General features: G+C 45.6%; 1 protein-coding gene across 1 annotated transcript in view; it reads right to left on the reverse strand.

Moving 5' to 3' along the window:
• Window positions 1-19,017, reverse strand: part of LOC119457473 (phosphatidylinositide phosphatase SAC2) — a 142,427-nt gene that overhangs the window by 92,032 nt on the left and 31,378 nt on the right. Inside the window, exons 7-9 of the mRNA XM_037719048.2 lie at window positions 15,857-16,241; window positions 5,647-5,839; window positions 5,510-5,587 (exon numbers count right to left, since the gene is read on the reverse strand). Of these exons, the coding sequence (XP_037574976.1) occupies window positions 5,510-5,587; window positions 5,647-5,839; window positions 15,857-16,241 (656 nt within the window). The remainder of the gene's footprint in view (window positions 1-5,509; window positions 5,588-5,646; window positions 5,840-15,856; window positions 16,242-19,017) is intronic.

Raw genomic sequence — 19,017 nt, forward strand, 5'->3', positions numbered from 1 at the left:
CCGCGGGACGGCGCGCGCAAAGGTCGGCGCCATGAAAGACGATGAAGCGCGTAACCTGCTCGTTCTTCTTCTGGCCCACCATTAAAGGGACGCGTCTATTTTTTTCAAGCCGCCGTCTTCAGCCTACGTTACAATATTATCAAAGTCCAATCACATCTCTTCTTTCTTGGAAAACAGTAAATCCAACATTATTGCTTTCACGGAAAGCTGGCTACATTCTGCAATAAAGGATGATGAAATCTTTTCATTTTCAAAAATGTATGACATATATAGGTGTGACCCCTCTTAAAAGAGAGGGTAGTGTCTTGATTAGGGTAAAGAAAGCCATTACGTCATTTTTGGTCAACACTAATTGCGACCTCGAGATTATTGGGTTGGCCTACACAATCTCTTTTTCTCGGATACCAACTGGTAATTGCTACCATGCACCGGATTCGAACAGTTCTTTCATCAATTGCTCTGCGCGACACAATCAACAAAGCCATTGAACTCTTCCCAGCTGACTTAGTTTATCTTCTTGGGGATTTCAATTATCCACTAATTGATTGGGTGCAATTATCATCTCCTTGTCATATATCGTCTGAATGCATCAATTGTCTTTAGATTTCAATCTATTTCAAGCTGTTACAAAACCTACATGTGGTGCCAATGTTCTTGACCTTCTTACTGGACCTTAAACTATAAGTCATTTAGAATACTTGGATTGTTTCAGCGAACACCATTGGCTCCAAATAGCAATAAACATAATGCCACCGGTTACCGGTGTAACGAGAAAGCCAATTCGTAATTACAATAAGGGAAATTATAAAATAATAATCTCAGAACTTGAAACTTTTTTTGTAAACACGATGTGGCCTTCATTTTACAATAGATCTGTTGAAGAAAACTGGTTACTGCTTAAAAATACACTGCGTGTTAGTAGACAAGTATATAACAAATGATAACAAGTATATATTAACAAGTAGTATATAACAAATGATAAGTTAAACCATTGGTTTACTAAAAAGCTTCAGCGCATAAGGAATAAGAAAAAACGCTTGTATAGTATTGCTAAGCGAGCTCGCACATCAGCTGCGTGGCAGAATTCAAAAATTCACCTTAAATCGCACTGCTCAGCTTTAGGCGAAGCTAAGGAGAAATATTCTTCTAATGATCTTCCTGAGCTACTTAAGAACCATTCAGCCAAGTTTTGGAAAATAATAAAGCCCAACAACGAATCAGATCAGGTGTCCTTACAAAACAGCAGCAATATTCCAATTCCAGACAGCGAATGTTCATAGGCTTTTAATTCATTCTTCAGCTCTGTATTTACACAGGAGGAGACTTCAATTATACCTTGTGTTTCACGAGTTCAGCTACCAATACATGGAACCTACTGAAGTCCTGTTGGAGGCCTTTCTTCTCTGATAAATAACCTTAAGATGTCTTCTTCATGCGGCGTAGACGGTATAAACTCAAAGGTTTCAAAAATATCGTAGCAGTATCAAGCAAAATTCTCCTTCACATATTCAGACAGTCACTTGCGACTGGTCACCTTCCCACAGATTGAAAAATAGCAAAAGTTATACTGGTAGTTGAAAATGGCAACAGAAACTCCTGTGAAAATTCTCATCCCATCTCCTTGACATGTATTTCCTGCAAGTTGCTCGAACATACTATCGCATCACAGATTTACAGACACCTTGAGACTAACAAATTCCTTTTTCATAAAAAGCATGGTTTTAGGAAGGGCCTCCCGTGCGAGACAGCTACTTGAATTTGCAACAGATCTACACACCAACTTGAATTATAATTTACAAATTGATTGTTTTTTTCTTGACTTCTCGAAGGCATTTGACCGTGTTGCACAATGTCACCTAATATCAAAACTGTCCGCACTCCAATTGGACTGTCTTACCTTCTCATGGCTCCGTAACTTTCCGTCAAATCATCAGCAGCTTAGTGTTGCAAATAACTACTCTTCCTCCATAACAGAGGTTTCTTCTGGTGTACCACAGGGCAGTGTCCTCGGTTCCCTGCTTTTTCTAATCTTTATTAACGACCTACCACACAATGTGTCCTCCACTATAGAATATTCGCCAACAACTGCATAATTTATCGCCCAAGTAAAAGTTCAGATGATTTTCTCGTTTTTCAGAAAGACCTTGAACAAATTATTAGCTGGTGCAATAAATTGCTAATGACTTTAAATACGTCAAAGTGCAAAGAAATGTTGTTTACTCGGAAGCTGACAACTTCAATGTATCCTTACCCTATTGATAATTACCCTGTTGCAATGGCTACACAATATAAGTACAGTTGAATAACGCCGCTACAACGAAATTTCCACCACAACGAAGATTTTCCAATTTCCCATCAGCTGCCCATAGAAAGTAATACAAAAAAAAGTCTCTTCATAACGAAGGCATTTTAATTGATATTTCCGCTTCAATGAACTGGGACTGAATTGAAATTGGAACTGCCGAGCAGTCAAATTATAGAAGGCCCTGTGACGATCGTATGTACGCTTGAATGAGGTTTTTGCGAACGAAATCAAATTCAAAGTACCAATTTACGCCGCTGCAATCCATAGCCACGCATGGTCATCACGCGCCTGCGCAAGATTACACGGGATCACTAAAATCGCTGCCGTTTTCTGTGGTGTGTGTCCGGTTGAAATGGCTACGCAAAGAAGCGTAAATTTCTCTCTCGCGAGGAGAGGGCACATACGATCGCCGAGGCAGAAAGCGGAAGGGAAAAATTTCGCAGTTTCGCCCGATTGCGATAGCAGATTAATAGACAGCTATACGAACTAAGGATAGTAGTTGTATCGGCGGTATAAACTTGTAAACATTCGGTTACCACTAAGTACCAACTAAATTACCAAGCACAGTGTCACATGTGCACAGGTAAACATGAACACATCTCGCTCGATGACCACGGAAACTCTGTGTTGACATGTCAACATGCTGGAGTGAGAAGGCGCGGCAATAGCAGCGAGCGAATTGACCTCCATGCCATCTCTCGCTTCAACACGAACTAAGCGTCGAAAGTACAGTGCAGACGACTCTATCGGCACTAGTTGCACTTTGCCTACATCGCAGATCACTTTGAAGATGAGGCCCGTGCGGGCGCGCACTTTGTGCATGTCACAGATTGCTTTCAAGAAACAGCGGCCGCACCGCAGTCGCTGTTGCCAACATGATGCCAACGTCTCGTCGTCTGGGGAAAATAACAACCCACTAGACACATTGACTCCGGCGACTGCTTTGAAAGTAATGGATCCTTTTGACCTCATCTTAAAAGTTTCAGAGCCCATGAAAATGACATTGCGACAGCTCTTTTAACGGACTGTGAGACTTGCGTAACGCCTTTGCTTGCCGTGAAGCGTAAGAAATCCAGGCTGACTGACTTCTGGAAATAAAACTTCCGGTAAGCGGCCAAGTTTTGCCGACTTTGTCATAAATATGCAATGAAATTGTGATAATTCAAACCGCTTCATTGCGACGGTGAATGTGCCGCAAAATAAGTGTTTCGCGATCGGCCGGGCACGTACGTTGAGTTAGGTGTCGGCTGCAATGTACGAAAAATGCTGTAACAGCGGCGCGAAATGCATTCTCTTGTGAAGTTGACACTTTATTGACCGCCTTCGGTACGTGTCAACTTTTGCTGCCTCGCCATTGAGAAGATTTCGCGGACGATGGTTTCGGTTTCGTTTACAGCTTTGCTGTTAGGCGTAAGTATATACATACTAATTTCGCGTCAACGAAGTTCCGCCACAGCAAAATTTTTCGTGTGACCCGTGAATTTCGTTGTAGCGGGACTCAACTGTATCTAGGAGTTCTATTCACATCGAATCTTTCTTGGTCAGAACACATCACATCCATTTCAGTTAACGCCTCCCAATCGTTAGGATACTTGTGACGCAACTTAAGAAATCTCCCTTCTAATGTTCAAAAGCTAGCTTACCTAACACTCGTTCGTCCCCAGCTCGAGTATGCGTCTCCCATTTGGTCCCCTCACCAGAAATAATTGAATCACTAGAACGGATTCAGAAAAAGGCAAGCCGCTTTATCTTAAACGATTACAGCTACCAGTCCAGTGTAACACAAATAAAACCTACACTTTCATTACAATCCTTGAACACTCTCACCGAGATATTGCCTTGTTAATACTGTTCCCAAATTCATTCACTCCACTTGAACACCGGCATGCTTGAATGACCCTACTTCACATCACACAGGATTTATAATAATTTCAGCTATGCCCGCATTTAAGATTCTACACATGCATTCCAATACTCTACTCTTCCTCATGCCATCAGGTTTTGGAATTCTCTCCCGGATAGCATCGCATGCCTGTCCAACTATGATTCATTTCGTGATGCCTTGACCGACTATATGACTAATAAAATGTGAGGTGTTATATGGTTGTCACACCATGCATTCTAGTATTTGCATGTTTTGGACCTTATTGTTGCATTAGTACCATTATGTCGCTATGTCACGTTAGTACCTCGGTTGCGTTTCCGGTTGTGTTTTATGTATATCATATTTTCTATGTATTTTCTATGTACTGCCCCTCTTACTCAATGCCTCAATCGAGGCCTGTAAGGTAATTAAAAATTTTTTAAAATATTTTTGAGCACTGGCTAAAGTTAGCCGGGACAGCCTGCACATTACGATAACATGAAAAAAATCGAAAGTTTTGCCCAAAGTGCAAGCAGTAATTGCCACAGCTATTGTGTTTTACATAGTATAAGCAACAGTAAACATTTGTAGCGAAGAGTAAACAACCTGTGTATTACTATCCACCTGGAACAGAACTTTGCATGCAGCCCACCAATCAGGTTAGCTGAGAATTTGGTTAGGGACCATCCAGAGCCTGAAAATGAGGAGAGCTGGTAGCCCAAACCCATGAAAAAATATGCAATGCAGAAAACCAAACCAAAAGCAACAAGACGTCATGTTGCCCTTCAGCAATTCTCCCTACAGTCTGTCATCTACAACTGCGTACTGATGCAACAATCCCATTCCTGCACGCCTAAAAACCATGGCTTTTGCTTCTTCCTCTTTACTATCCTGCGTTCCATTTCATTCTGCCACCTTCACGTCACATTTTTACCCCAGTGAAGTGCAAGCTTAGCTATAACCTCTGTTCTAAATGGTCAGAGCTGAAGCACAAAATCTAAAGTTTCTCGAGCCACCACGTCTGCATTAGATGCATTTTTTTCTATTGTCTAAATTTTCACTTCGACATGTAAAATTAGGATGTCTTAACATACTAGTGCACGCAAAACTAGATAATTAAGTCCATAAAATTTTTTATTTTACAAATGCATCATTCATTAAAAGCAGCATCTATATTAAAATTGCCTGTATGCCTTTTCGGTTACGAACAGCGAGACACAACACAGATGTGACATAATGATCATAGTTGCAAGTGCACACACACATGCATGCACGCACACACACACAAAAAAAAATTCTGTTTCAGAAGTGAAAAGTGGATAATGAGCAGGCATGCTTACCAGCAGTATCGCATGTCACGAATCAAGTCCTTGATACCGTCGATGAGAACTGAAACATTCTCAAAACGCATACCTCTACTGCAACAAATAACATATTTTCAGAATAACTTTTCACCAAGTAACCTTCCTTTACATACCAATATTCGTGAAAGTCAAAGCTGACATATGTCAGTTCAGGGCAATCCAGGTGAAGAACATGATTCAGGTATGCATCTGCAAGAAGTTTTTCTTTTCCAGTTTGTTCCACAAGGCTGATTATAACCTGGCTGCCATAGAGTGCTATCTGTTCAGCAAAGTGTTTCTCAAAGGCTTGTTTTGTATCTTCTTCATCTGCAGATGGAAACAGCAAAAATAATAAAAGCCATGTCGAAGTTCAATTTCAGCTTGTAAGCACAGTATGCGTAGGTGTGAGGTGGCTAATTAGAAAGTAAAATAAAAAGTTGCAGCTGCACTTGCAGCTGCGAAGCATTGATAGCGATAGCAAAGTAAATACAGACCACTTATAACGTAACCACTTATAGTGCCAGACCAGATATAATGAGGTCTTTTCTGACTCCTGTTTACCCTCCCATAGAATTCAATTTTTATGCATACCGTTTATAGTGCAGCTGTACGAAACAAAATACCAGTTATATGAGGCGGTGCTGATAAGTTCCTGGCTTTGCACCCTTGCAGATGAAAAAAAAAAGAGTGTGGGGGCATATGACAGCTTAATATCTTAACTTGGGGTAAAGCACAAAAGAGCATGCAGAACGACAGAGGAAACGAAGACACAGTCTTCGTTTCCTCGTGTCGTCCTGCATGCTCTTTTGCGCTTTACTTCAAGTTATGTGTTGTGTTGTGTGTTTAATGGTGCATAAGCAACTAAGGCTATCATGTGCCAAACACAAGGTAAAATTTATTTTCAAAAGTTGGGTAACCTGAGCGACAGTCCTTGTCTGGGCAAGGACCCCGAGGATCCCAACAAATTAAAGACCTCAGTCTTCTTCTCAGACAAGGTGGATGAAGTGTACCATAATATGAAGTGGAGCGCGGGGTCAGAATTCATAGTTTTTCAAGGACAGCTTCTTCCCTTAAGAAGCTAAAAATGTATGCCATATTGACTAGTGCATCTTTGCCTAAAACCAATGATGAATGAAAAGGAATATGTTGATTGTAGAATGAAGTAAAATAGTTTTTTCTCAGTGTTTCGAGTTTCATGCATGATATTAATATGTGGTTTATGGTAAGTTCATCTCCGCATTTTTCACAAACAGGCTTGTCTTGCTTTGTCAGTAGGAAGTTGTGAGTAAGGTGCGTGTGTCCAATGCGGAGGTGACATAAAACGACTTTGATGAAGTGTTCTTAGTGTAAGCATGACTTCCATTCTTCTATGGTAGGTTTTACTAGGTGTAGTTTATTGTTTACTTCATTTTTTTCCATGCAGACTGCCATTTATTTCACAGTTTATGGATTTCATGGAATCTTTGTATGGAATTCTTACATTTATGATTTCTTTATGCTGAGCTTTCGCTACACATTCATCTGCTTTCTCATTGCCACTGATTTCGACGTGGCTCGGCACCCAGCAAAATTTTATGTTGTGTCCTTGGCTTGTGGCTCTTCTTATGTAGGACGTCGCCGATTAACGGTGTAATTGCATTTATAGGCTGAAGTGCTGTGAGTACGCTTAGTGAATCTGTGTAAATGATGCTGTTCTCAATGTTCTCATTTATTATTTTTTCTACAGCCACAGAGACTGCATAACACTCCGCAGTGAAAATAAATGCACACTAAGGTGCATTCAAAACGGTGCACCAAGGTGCACCGTTTTTTCCCATTTGTTTTGTATCGCGGCACTTCCAATGTAGCCTGCTATTTTGGAACCATCAATATAAAACGCTGTGTATTCTGTGTATTTTTCGTTTAGTGCAAAATATTTTTGTAATATATATTCATGCGGTGTTTGTTTTTTCTGAAAATGTGTTAATGTGAAGTCGTACACAGAGGGCAGGCAATACCAAGGCCTCGGGAGTGGGTTGGGATTCCAGGCTATATGAGGCAATGTGTCCATTATGTCTAATTCTTGGCATCTCTCTTCAAAGCAGAGAAGGAGTGGTGTTATTGCATGGGGTTTTTTGGTAAACAGTGTTCGCGATGGTTGAGGGGAGCAAGACAAGGGCGATGTGGAGGAGGAGAGATGCGGAACAAACGAACAAGAAACTGAGAAAAACTATATACAAGAAAATGTGGCGGCAGCGCATCATATGTACAGTAAAAGCTCGATGATACAATCACGGCTAATACGAATTTCTGGATGATACGAATTTTTTTGTGGTCCCGGCCGAGCCCCATTACTTTGCAACGTGCTAGAGAACGGTTGTTACGAATCGATTTTCAGCCTGCGTCGGTTGATACGAATAAACGCCGCCCCACCGACGGCCGCGAAAGAGAACAGCGCGCAGTCACGCGCTTTCTCTCCTCTTTTGGTGCGGAGGCGCGGCGCCGGACAGCGCGGACTCCGCGACTGGGCGCGAAGAGTTTGAAGCGGTGGCGCTTTTGGTGCTTTTGTACTTTTCCTCCTTTTCTGGGAGCCGTCAGATAGAGTGGCTGCTGCGCTTCGGGCCGCGTTCTTCGTGTTTGCGCCATTTTGCCTAGTCGCAGCGAGCTATGTCTCGCAAGCGGAAAGCACTCTCCTTTAAAGAGAAATTAGACATTCTTCGAAAGGTCGATGAGGATCCCAAGAGGAAGTGGACGGAGTTGGCTAAGGAGCTAGGCCTCGCAACGTCAACACTGAGCACAATTGTTGCACAGCGAGACTATCATGAAAAACGTGCTTTCGTTCAACTTTAACGCGAATTCGAACACGCTTATTTCGAACATACCGCGCACCGACAATGCTCTTAGCAGCGCGCCAAATCACGCGGCGGCGCCTCCGACCGGCATTGCTCCGACACCGCCATAGAGCAAAAGCTCAGGAGAGACCCCTCAATGCCGCGCGCGAAGGAACGAAAAAAAAAAGAACCCGCGGCGGAAATTTCCTTCTCTCTCAAATTGCAAGGCCGCCGTTTCTGCATCGCGCCGGAACAAGCGTGTACGTGCCGACTAGAGTGTTCTAGACAACCGTATTCTAGCACACACTAGTGCCGACGTCTCAGCCACGCGGATAAAATGGCAGTGAACCCTTCTCCTCTATTTTCTAGTCACATGTTGACCTTGCACGCTGCGGCAGCAGCGCAGAGGGAAGCAGCGGCGGAGGCACAGTCGAGCCAACGAAACTGCCAAGCCCGCAAACGCTCGCTTCCCGATAACGGCAGAAAACGAAACTTCAGGGGGCGGCTAAAATAAGCTGGCGCCAGCACGGCGGCGGGCGCGCACGGAGTGGAAGGTGAGAGAGCTACGAGGGAGTTGAGAGGGAGGGCGAGGGGGGCCACCGAAGCGGCGGAGTTGACGCGGCCAAATCCGCTTCCCTGCCACCCTCCTCCCTCACCTTCGACGGTCTCCGCGCGCACCCGTGTGCCGGCGCCGCCCGCTCGCTCCCTGAAGCTTCATTTTCTGTCGTTATCGGGAAGCGACCGTTATGGGCAGTTTCGTGGCCCGCGCTTGCTATGCGCTTGCGCGCCGCGATATTTCACGACTTGCACCGTTCGTGCATCGTGCTATGGTGCACGAATACTTCAAAAATACGTCCTTTTAATTCGAACAAATTTTCGGGCCCCTTCGAGTTCGAATTATCTAGATTCGACAGTAGTTTTAATTGTGTTTCGATGATACGAATTTCGGCTAATACGAATATTTTTCGTGACCCCGTGAGATTCGTATCATCGAGCTTTTACTGTATATCTGCTCTGCAAGCACACAGGGGTTGCCTAGGTGACGGAGAAACATTTGCTCCAGCTGTTCATCAGCAGCGCGCTCTCTACACTTAACGTGTGCACGCTGTCACTTTTTGACTCTTCAGTTTGAGTGCAGGAAGTAAATACAGTCGCTAACTGATCTCTTCGGACACAGACGGAGTCGGAAAAATTTTGAGACAGTCGAGGCCACGAGTACATCTTGTAATTGCCCATCGTGATGCACGTCGTCACGAAGTACAGATATTGTGTGCCCGATCTCTATTATGTAACTGTCTACAGGTACAAATATCAAGGTCAAGCTTCTCGCGATGGCATGCCGCCGGACACCATGGCTGGCTAGGCCTAACCAGCGTGCCTTGTCGGGAGTCGACACCCAAAGTTGTGGTTTGGTGCCGAGCCATCAAAACGTTGCACTGGCTGTACAGCACTTGGAAAGCGGAGGAGCCACCTTGGCAACGAAAGTGAGGGCACAGGTGGCACAGGCAACACCTGAATGGGCGCAACTTGGTTTGTGGTTGCCATCGTGCGCATGTGAATCGTTTTGAGAAATCAAGGAAGACACCATACGACGTCCGAAATTTTGGTCGCCAATTTACATTGTTTCTGTGGAGTTGGTGGCGGTGCCATGGGGAAGCCCGCAGATAAGTGAGCAGATCTGAAAAATTAGTCAACGACTTACATTCCTCTTTCTTTTTGTGCGTTATACTTTGCCTGCTTTGTGTGAAGGCCGCGGGTCCTCGGATGCTAACCTTTCAACATTTCTCAATTTAAACGGATGCAGACATCTTGGTCGTATGCTTTGATTCTCGGATACGCACGGCTGCTTTGTCGACATGTTTTGCATGTGGGTAGCTTTTCAAAAATGCCGTTTTGGTTATAGTGTGGTACTGCTTATAGTGCGGATATTCACGACTCCAGCAACTCAGGTTATAAGCGGTCTGCACTTATTAGACAACTACACGAAGTAAGGTCCACAGTTTTTATTGACTGTATAAATTGTAGTAAACATTCACTTCCTAATTAAATTAACAAGCATGGTGTTACACGTGCACAAGCAAACATGAACAGAGCTGACTGAACGACCGCAAATGCTCGCTGTTACAATGTTGGCATGATGAAGAGTGCCAGCAGCAGGAAGCACACACTTTGTGCTGCCTCTTGCTTGCTTCGTGTTGCCTCTTGCTTCAATTTGGCTCCGAAATTTGAGGTTACGCGACCTCGAACACTAGGCGCATGGAAAGAAGTGCCCACGAAGCCACCAGTGCAATACAATGATGCTTTTATAATGAGTGGTTGAGTACTAGTGACAGAATTTAAATGAGGAGTGCGTTCGTCATCAGGCAACTACTTGAATGTCTCGAGGGAGTCTGTAATCATGTCCTACATTTACCTCAATTTCTGATTACTAAAGCTCTGATTGAGATAATATTGATGGTTTAAAGATTCTCGAGCACTAATCTATCACTTTAACTTGACTTAATATTTGCCTTTAGTGTCCCTTTAACATGTGAAGCAGCACACAGAAACAAGACAAAAAGAAGAATGAACAGACAAAACAACTGCTGCTTCTTCATGTCATGTTTCTGCGCGCTGCTTCGCATGTTAAGATGATTAGTCACCAACTCACCCAAACTGTCGACATTGTTGGTTCGCGGGGTTCAACATGCAAAAGCAACACTGGAGTTACAGTGAAATCTCGATGATACGATCACGGCTAATACGAATTTCCGGATGATACGAATTTCCGGATGATACGAATTTTTCTGTGGTCCCGGCCGAGCGCCATTACTTTGCAATGTGCTAGAGAACGGTTGTTACGAATCGATTTTCGACCTGCGGCGGTTGATACGAATAAACGCCGCCCCATCCGACGGCCGCGAAAGAGAACAGCGCGCAGTCACGCGCTTTCTCCCTTTCTCTTTTGGTGCGGAGGCACGGACGCGGCGCCAGACAGCACGGAGGCCGCGACTGGGCGCAAAGAGTTTGACGTGGAGGCGCTTTTCTTGCCTTTGCACTTTTTCCCACGCAGGCGTGGCGTGGGGAAGCGCGGCCGCCGCAGCGGGCGAAGGTTCGTGCGGTCTATCGCTTCACCGGAAACTGAGCGGCCAAGCACAGCGCATACAAAGGTCAGAGCCGTGTGGAGATCGATTTCAAGATACGGTGCGCGCGACAACCCCGACAGCCGGCACAGGCGCAAAGTACAAGAATGCATTTGTTGGCAGAGTAGAAGCCCCCCCCCCCCCCCCTTCCCTCCCACCTACGCTGCCTTCCCCCTTTGATCCTTTCGCGTGGGAGATTGCGTCGCCAGTTACCCTTGCGCCCGGTTGTACGATACGCATTTGGTGCCCCGCAGCACAGCGTCACCCCCTCCCCTCCCTTCCATGCCCCCTCCCTTCAGCCTTTCGCGCGACGAAAGCAGGGCCGGGCTCGACTGGCGCGCCCGGCCGTGACGGAAGTCGCGTTTGCTCTCCGCTGTGCATTCGCTCTCCGTGCGTGAAGGCGCGCATCCCCCGCGTGAAATGCGCGCTTTCACTCGCACATACGGCGCGCGGCGACGATTTTATCGCCCTTGGACTCATGCTCCACATCTCATGCTCCTTCTCCACATCGCCCTCGTTGATCTCCTCTCCCGTCGGTGGGCGCACCTCGTTGAGAAGCGTGCTCGCTACCGCCCTTGTCGGCGAGATTTTCCAGCGGAAGCCGCATTATAACCGGTATTTCGTCTCACACGGCTGCACTGTAAGCGGTATGCGTATACATGGAGTTCTATGGGAGGGTAAACAGGAGTCGGAAAAGGCCGCGTTGTAGCCAGTTCTGCACTATAAACAGTTACGCTATAAGTGATCTATACTGTAAATGCTTATTACGTGCGTGTGCCTGAGTGAGTTCACCTCCGACTCTTCAATTTAGCTAGTTTTAATTGTGTTTCGATGATACGAATTTCGGCTAATACGAATATTTTTCGTGACCCCGTGAGATTCGTATCATCGAGATTCCACTGTATATAGAGATGCCGTAGTGCGGAGGGCTTTGTATCACTGTTGACCACCTGGGATTCCCTATCGTGCACCTAAATCCAAGTGTTTATTGCATTCAGCCTCTATTGTAATGCAGCCGGGCATTGAACCCACCAACTCGTTCTCAGCAGCAGCAGAATGCCACTGCACTACTGGCCCCCGATGGAGTGATAAACAGTGACAAAGTGCTTGACCAGATGGTGTACTTGTAGTACAGCTCAAAGTCATTTCTATTCACATCAATGGATTATTGGGCTTTATTTGGATTTACTATGTTTAACTTTCGATTCCGTCTTTATTTTTGTATTTTTCCTTCTACGTTCAGTTTACAGCATCCGGAGAATGCTTTTTTTTAAGGCAAAGAATGGAAGTGGGGTACTGCCATGGGATCTTCGCTAGAGATTTTCTTTGTTATCAATTGCTTCTGCATGTTATCAGTGTTATCATGCTTTCACTTTTGCTCGTGCTACTGCTTCACTAGCCACTTTCAACATGATGGGCCCATTAGATGGATGCGGAATTGCCTCGGTGATCTATGCTTGACCCAGAACACATGAGGATGTTCTATATATAGAAGCAAATTTTAAGTTGCATCAATCCACCAAGTTGTGTCTTTCTTTAGTGGCCGCAAGTCTACCAAAATAAACATTAAAAAAAAATTATTTGTATTCATCTGCTTGCCAGCATGCCTGGCATCATCAACACCATATAATAGAGCAATGGCAATTGCACAAAAAGCAGTCAGCATATCAATAGACTGTTATAGCATCTCTGCTTGCCATAATGTAAGCTCTGATTCATAGTGTAATTCAAATCTGGTCCTTGTAAATTATATGCAATTATATGCAGGATCATTATGAATTCAAGTGCATGGGCTGCATTTCACACTGCAGTTCCTGGATATTGCATTCGAGTATGATGAGTGAACACAAGTTTTGTGGGGGAGCCTCCATGCTAGATATCACCATTCCACACTTTTGGCACTGCAGTAATCAATCATAGGCAATCAAGTCGGAGATAATGCACATGGGTTCAACTGACAGCCACTCAAAAGTGGTCTGCAGGTCCACAGGTGACTGGCTAGCAACCTCTGTGAGTACCTATCATTTACCATGTCATTTTGTGTGCTTACTAGGCGTAATAGAGAAAACGCATGTAGGCTGCAAAATGAATTCCCCAGACAAGAAGACCTAAGCTGCCAGCAATGCACAGTCAAAGTCACATATGGCATCCGCACCTCGTGAGAATGCACAGCACAAATCAACTGCATGTCAGAGGAATGTGAAACACACATTTCTCGTCAACCATCAAATAAATATTATTGTACTAAGCACAAAAATGATCATCATTATCATCAGTCTATATTTATGTCCACTGCAGGACGAAGGCCTCTCCCTGCGATCTCCAATTACCCCTGTCTTGCGCTAGCTGATTCCAACTTGTGCCTGCGAATTTCTTAGCTTCATCACTCCACCTAATTTTCTGTCATCCTCGACTGCGCTTCCCTTCTCTTGGTATTCATTCAGTAACCCTAATGGTCCACCGGTTATCCATCCTACGCATTACATGGCTTGCCCAGCTCAACTTTTTCCGCTTAATGTCAACTAGAATATCGGCTATCCCTGTTTGTTCTCTGATCCACACCGCTCTCTTCCTGTCTCTTAACGTTAGGCCTAACATTTTTCATTCCATCGCTCTTTGTGCGGTCCTTAACTTGTTCTCGAGCTTCTTTGTTAACCTCCAAGTTTCTGCCCCATACCTTTTCAACATTTTTGCAGTTACATTCATGTCTGAAATATTGGTCTGTAATTGTGCCAGACTTTTTCAGCCATGTATACATTTAATAAACATATTTATGCTGCTTCCACACACATTTGTTCACTACAGTCAAACCCACTTATAACGATGCTGGTTTTAACAATACATTGGTTATAATGATGAAATCTGGCTACTGGGTGTGCGTGCCGAAAGGGAATGGAATGCGAACTCCCTGAAACGAAAAAAAATAAGTTTGAGCCGTTGCACGCCGCCGCGCGCTGTTTTCTATCCTTCTCCGCATCACCAGCCTCGCACGCCTCTGTCTCGTTGCCCTTCCACCCCTCCGAACACGAATGGGCTGTGCCCATAGCTCTGCGCCGCGCCACCCTCTGAAACACGAATGAATCACGCCAACTGCGCTGATAGTGCTGGGCTGGCAGAGCGCCGCAAATGTGCGACGCAATAAGCCAAAACGGCGTTAGCGTCCACCGAAACGAAGCGACGGAGTTGAAGTTGAATTTGAAGTTGAATTTATTTTCATCAGTAGTACAAAAAAATATAACAGGTGAAGTATAATTGCACAATCGGAGGTCCCGAAGTAAAAACTGTCGAGGGGACCTCCTAAACGGGAAACAAATGGGGGTTAATACAATTGTGGCAACAGTAGCAGGCTACATCATACAAAGGTTGTGTTTGTCAGCGAAAACAAAAACAAAAGTTCGCATCACTATAGTCATCAGTGAAAATCATACCGGAATGACAGCAACACCGGAACGCTTCATGCCTATTTGTGCCTTTAAAGCCTTTATTCTCGCGTTTACCGCCGCGCATAGCACCGCATTGGCCGCGTGCCTCCATGACTGAGTAGTCGACATCCATGATCGCGTCGATAGTGACCACGGTTTAGTTTCGATTTGACTCAGTGCAGTGCGTTGAGAGAGGACGAGAGTCACGAGCTAACAAGAATTGCAGCTTCCGCACTGCTTTTGTGCAAAATAGAAACAGGATTCTGCTGATTCATTCGGTAAATAAAAGCGTGTTGACGTAGAAAGCATTTGGTTGTTTTCTTGATACCCTCGATAATTTGACATTCAGTTAATTCGGACAATTTTTCGGTCCCGTGAAATCCAATTTGACGAAGTTTTACTATAGCAGTGCCATTCTTGAACGCCGACAGCCGCGACTTGCTACACGCGATCAGAGCGCGCAGGAAGCAGAGTTAAACAGTTAAACGAGTCAACACAATCTGCAGCCGGATGGAGGAAGGTGGTGGGGAGGGGCACTGGCCTCCCACGTCAGTGCCCTTCCCCGTCATTGTAGTTTTCTCACAACAGCTGTGCCATTCCCCCCCCCCCCCCCCCCCGCTTTTTTTTTTATTATGCAACCCGGTTATAACAATTATTCGTTGTAACAATGGAATTTTTGTGGCACTTGAATATTGTTATAAGTGGGTTTGATTGTATACGAATTAAGCTCATACGAACATTTTATCCAACCAAATGAGAGTTGTATCACCGAGATTTTACAGCATCTACCAGCCTATATTTCCACAAACACATCGTTCTTCTGTAGAATGCCTGTTTGAACTTGCATGCTACCTTGTCTTCTTTACATGTATATATTTAAATGTATGCTGTAAAGCCAGACAAATTCATAAACACTTGCATGAAGGAATAAAATGAGCAGGTAAGTAGAGTACATTAAACATCTTACAATGTTTGAAAACAAAAGCCTACCTCTGTCAAGACGTGGAGGCGGACGGTACTTATAGCCGGGTTGACTCCAGAAGACGGGCACTGAGCCACGCACTTGTACGAATGATACCACATGGGCAGCATGCTCAAAAATTTGCTCAGTCTCCACATAGTTGGCGCACTTGCCCATTTCATCCACCCCTCGCCGCTTGTAACGTGTTCCTGCCCGGTAACGACTTCGCCGTGACACTAAGGTCATGGTGAACTCCTTGGCCAATGGTCGTGTAGCACTTTGCACATCAAACCAGGCACCCGAACTATCCTGGCAAAGTGCTGCTTCTGGTTGGTTGTCATCGATGGGGTCGAGCTGGCAGCGCTCAACTTGCACAAAGCCTTGAATAATAGGCAAGACCCAGTGGTCGCCACCCTGCAAGAGAGAATGAATCAGCCTGCACCTTAGAAAGACAGTACTATATCCTACTTGAGTACACTGTAGAACAATGGCCTCTCCCAGCGATTACCCTGTCAGCCAATTTCATCCTATGGCTTATTGATTGATTGACTGTTCGTTTTATTAGAAGGGGAAAAGAAGGAGGTAGGAAATGAGTGGCCGCGGGCTTCGTAACTGTCTAACTCCTCAGTGGACGCCAGAACTGTCCTGCGGCCGTGAGAAAGGTGGAAGAGTAGAGAAAAAATGAGGGTAAAGAAATTATTAAATAATAGACGTACAGAAAAGTGAAAAAGGGGAGATATACAATACATCAAATATACATGTACAACAGTAATGTTTGTACAAATGTGGTTGACAGCACAGTGCTGTGCACTGTGACACGAAACCATACAGTGCAGTTATGCACAACACCAGACCAGGAACGTTACCAAGGTAGCATGAGCCCTTTCGTGAGAAATATTTTAAGCTTATAGACCTTTTTCGCGGAGCGGTTTGCTCTATGGAAACGATGATGCTTTCGACGGTGCGCCTTAAGTTACCTCAGCGAAAGCGCACGTATACGAAGCCATTACCGCTTCTGCCCTGCTACTGTGCGATGAGCTGTCGGAAATGCAACTTGGTGTTCGCTAATGGACTGTGCTCCATTCATGCTGCAAATTGTCGAATGGCAGAGGGAAGATATGTGCAGTAGTTGGCTGCAAAAATAGTGACTGGCATATTAAGGAATGAAATTAATCTGTGTGGCCAAGTTTATGGACCGCTGCTACATAATGACTGCCTGCATTGCTGGCCCTTTGCGATACACAGCTTTCCGCTAGGACATGGGTTCTCAAAGTGGGTTCCGCAGGCCCCTGCTCGGGGTTCCGCGAGCCACTGATAAATTTTCCGTGGTCCCGTGCTCGCCAAGTGGCTAAAACGGCGAAAAGGAGGTGTGCTCGATCCCCAGAGCATCCATTACTCATGCCCGAGTGTCAAAAAGCACATCACAGCGCGTAACGGCAACGCGCGAACTGCGCAATAAATTTGCAAGCAGCTTGTAGCCGCCCAATCTCCGAAAACGGGCAGCGCGCCTAGCTTTCGTACTTAAATCTCGAAGGCCGTAATTTAACAACATGCGCATTTCTCTCGTTTGTAGATAGCGTAGGTGCCGATTGCGTGCGCACTGAAATGTACTTTGAAGGAATAAAAAAAAAATGAAGAAAAAAAAATGTGTGGAGCATCGCAAATACGCGCCGCAGAAGAGCAAGAACGGCGCTAGCGTCCAACCAAAACGAAGCGGCGCAGTCCGCATCGCCGTGGTCCTCAGCAGCAATCGTGCGCAGCACATGATTGACAGCAATGCTGGAACACTTCGTGCCTAATTGTGCCCTTAAAGACTTTATTCTTGCGTTTATCGTCGCGCGTAAGGGTACGGCCACGCTAGGAGCAAAAGTGCGCGCGGCAAAAGCGGCAAGAATCAGGGGTCTTGTAGCATGCCGCGCGAAATGGGTTCAAGACCCATTTCTGCAGCAAGCGCTGAGTGCCGCGAGGTGAATGGCGTCGAGGCTGACGTCACGGAGCATTGGCAACCGGACTGCCGCCGCTCCGCAGCGGATTTCCAATCGATGATCATCGTCTCTCGCGGTTCCATATGGTTCCATGGAGGGATTTGTGGACGCTGTCCGATCGTACACTTTCCGCTCACAGTGACTCAGCGTTTCGAGAGCGCGCGAGATCTTATCGCGCTGCCGCGCGGCGACGCGCTTGCCACGGTGGCCTCGCGGCAAGGGGCTGCCGTGCGGTAACTTGCCGCTCGCAGCATGACACGTGCGTTTTTTGCCGCTACCGTGACAAAGCATTGGCGGCATGCCGCATGCCTTCATAAGTGCGTAGTTGCCATCCATGATCGCGTCGATAACCACCGCAGTTTCGTCCACAGCGGTTGCGTCGACTGCGTGCCATGGCTGCATGCCTTCACAACTGCGTAGTCGCCAACCATGGTAGCGTCGATAGCGACTGCGGTTTCGTCCGCACTTCTTGCAGCGAATGGTAGTTTCGTTTTGACTTTGTGCATGCGTTGGCCGCCTGCCTTCTGAACCGCAAAGTCGCCGTCCATGATCGCGTCGATAGTGGTCGCGGTTTCGTGCGCAGCGGTTGCAGCAAGCAGTAGTTTTGCTTTGACTCAGTGCAAAGCTGTCGAAGATTAAGAGCACTGGCTACATCGCGATGGATGGACAATTTGTTGGCGAGCAGCTGACTGGCGAAAAAATAATCGGGATGCACGTGCACGAGGCCTTCGCCGCTGCTAGCGCTAATCAGTCGTGAGATGACGAGAATTTCAGGTTCCGCACTGGTCTTGTACTAAATATAAACAGGATTTGCTGATTCATTGAGTAAATAAAAATGTGTCGACGTAGTTAAGCATTTGTTTATTGTTTTCTTGATAGCCTCGATAATTCGACAATCGGTTAATTAGGACATTTTAATTTGGGGGGGGGGGGTTCCTTGGCGCTTCATGGAGCTTAGCAGGGTTCCCTGGAACGAACATGCTTGAGAACCCCTGCTCTAGGAGAAGAAAATTTACTGATCCGTCACCGTTGTATCGCTAACCTCCAAAGAAAGGACTTACACTCCGGAACATCATTAAGAGTGAGTACTGCTCATTACACAGTGACAAATAGAGTACTGCCGCTTCCTGGCCTAGTGAGTTTCTCGCACGTTATCTATGCACATCCACTCCAACTTGCACACAAACGTACGCCCACTCTATTGC

The sequence above is a fragment of the Dermacentor silvarum genome, chromosome 1 (genome assembly GCF_013339745.2).
Source record: "Dermacentor silvarum isolate Dsil-2018 chromosome 1, BIME_Dsil_1.4, whole genome shotgun sequence".
NCBI lineage: Eukaryota > Metazoa > Arthropoda > Arachnida > Ixodida > Ixodidae > Dermacentor > Dermacentor silvarum.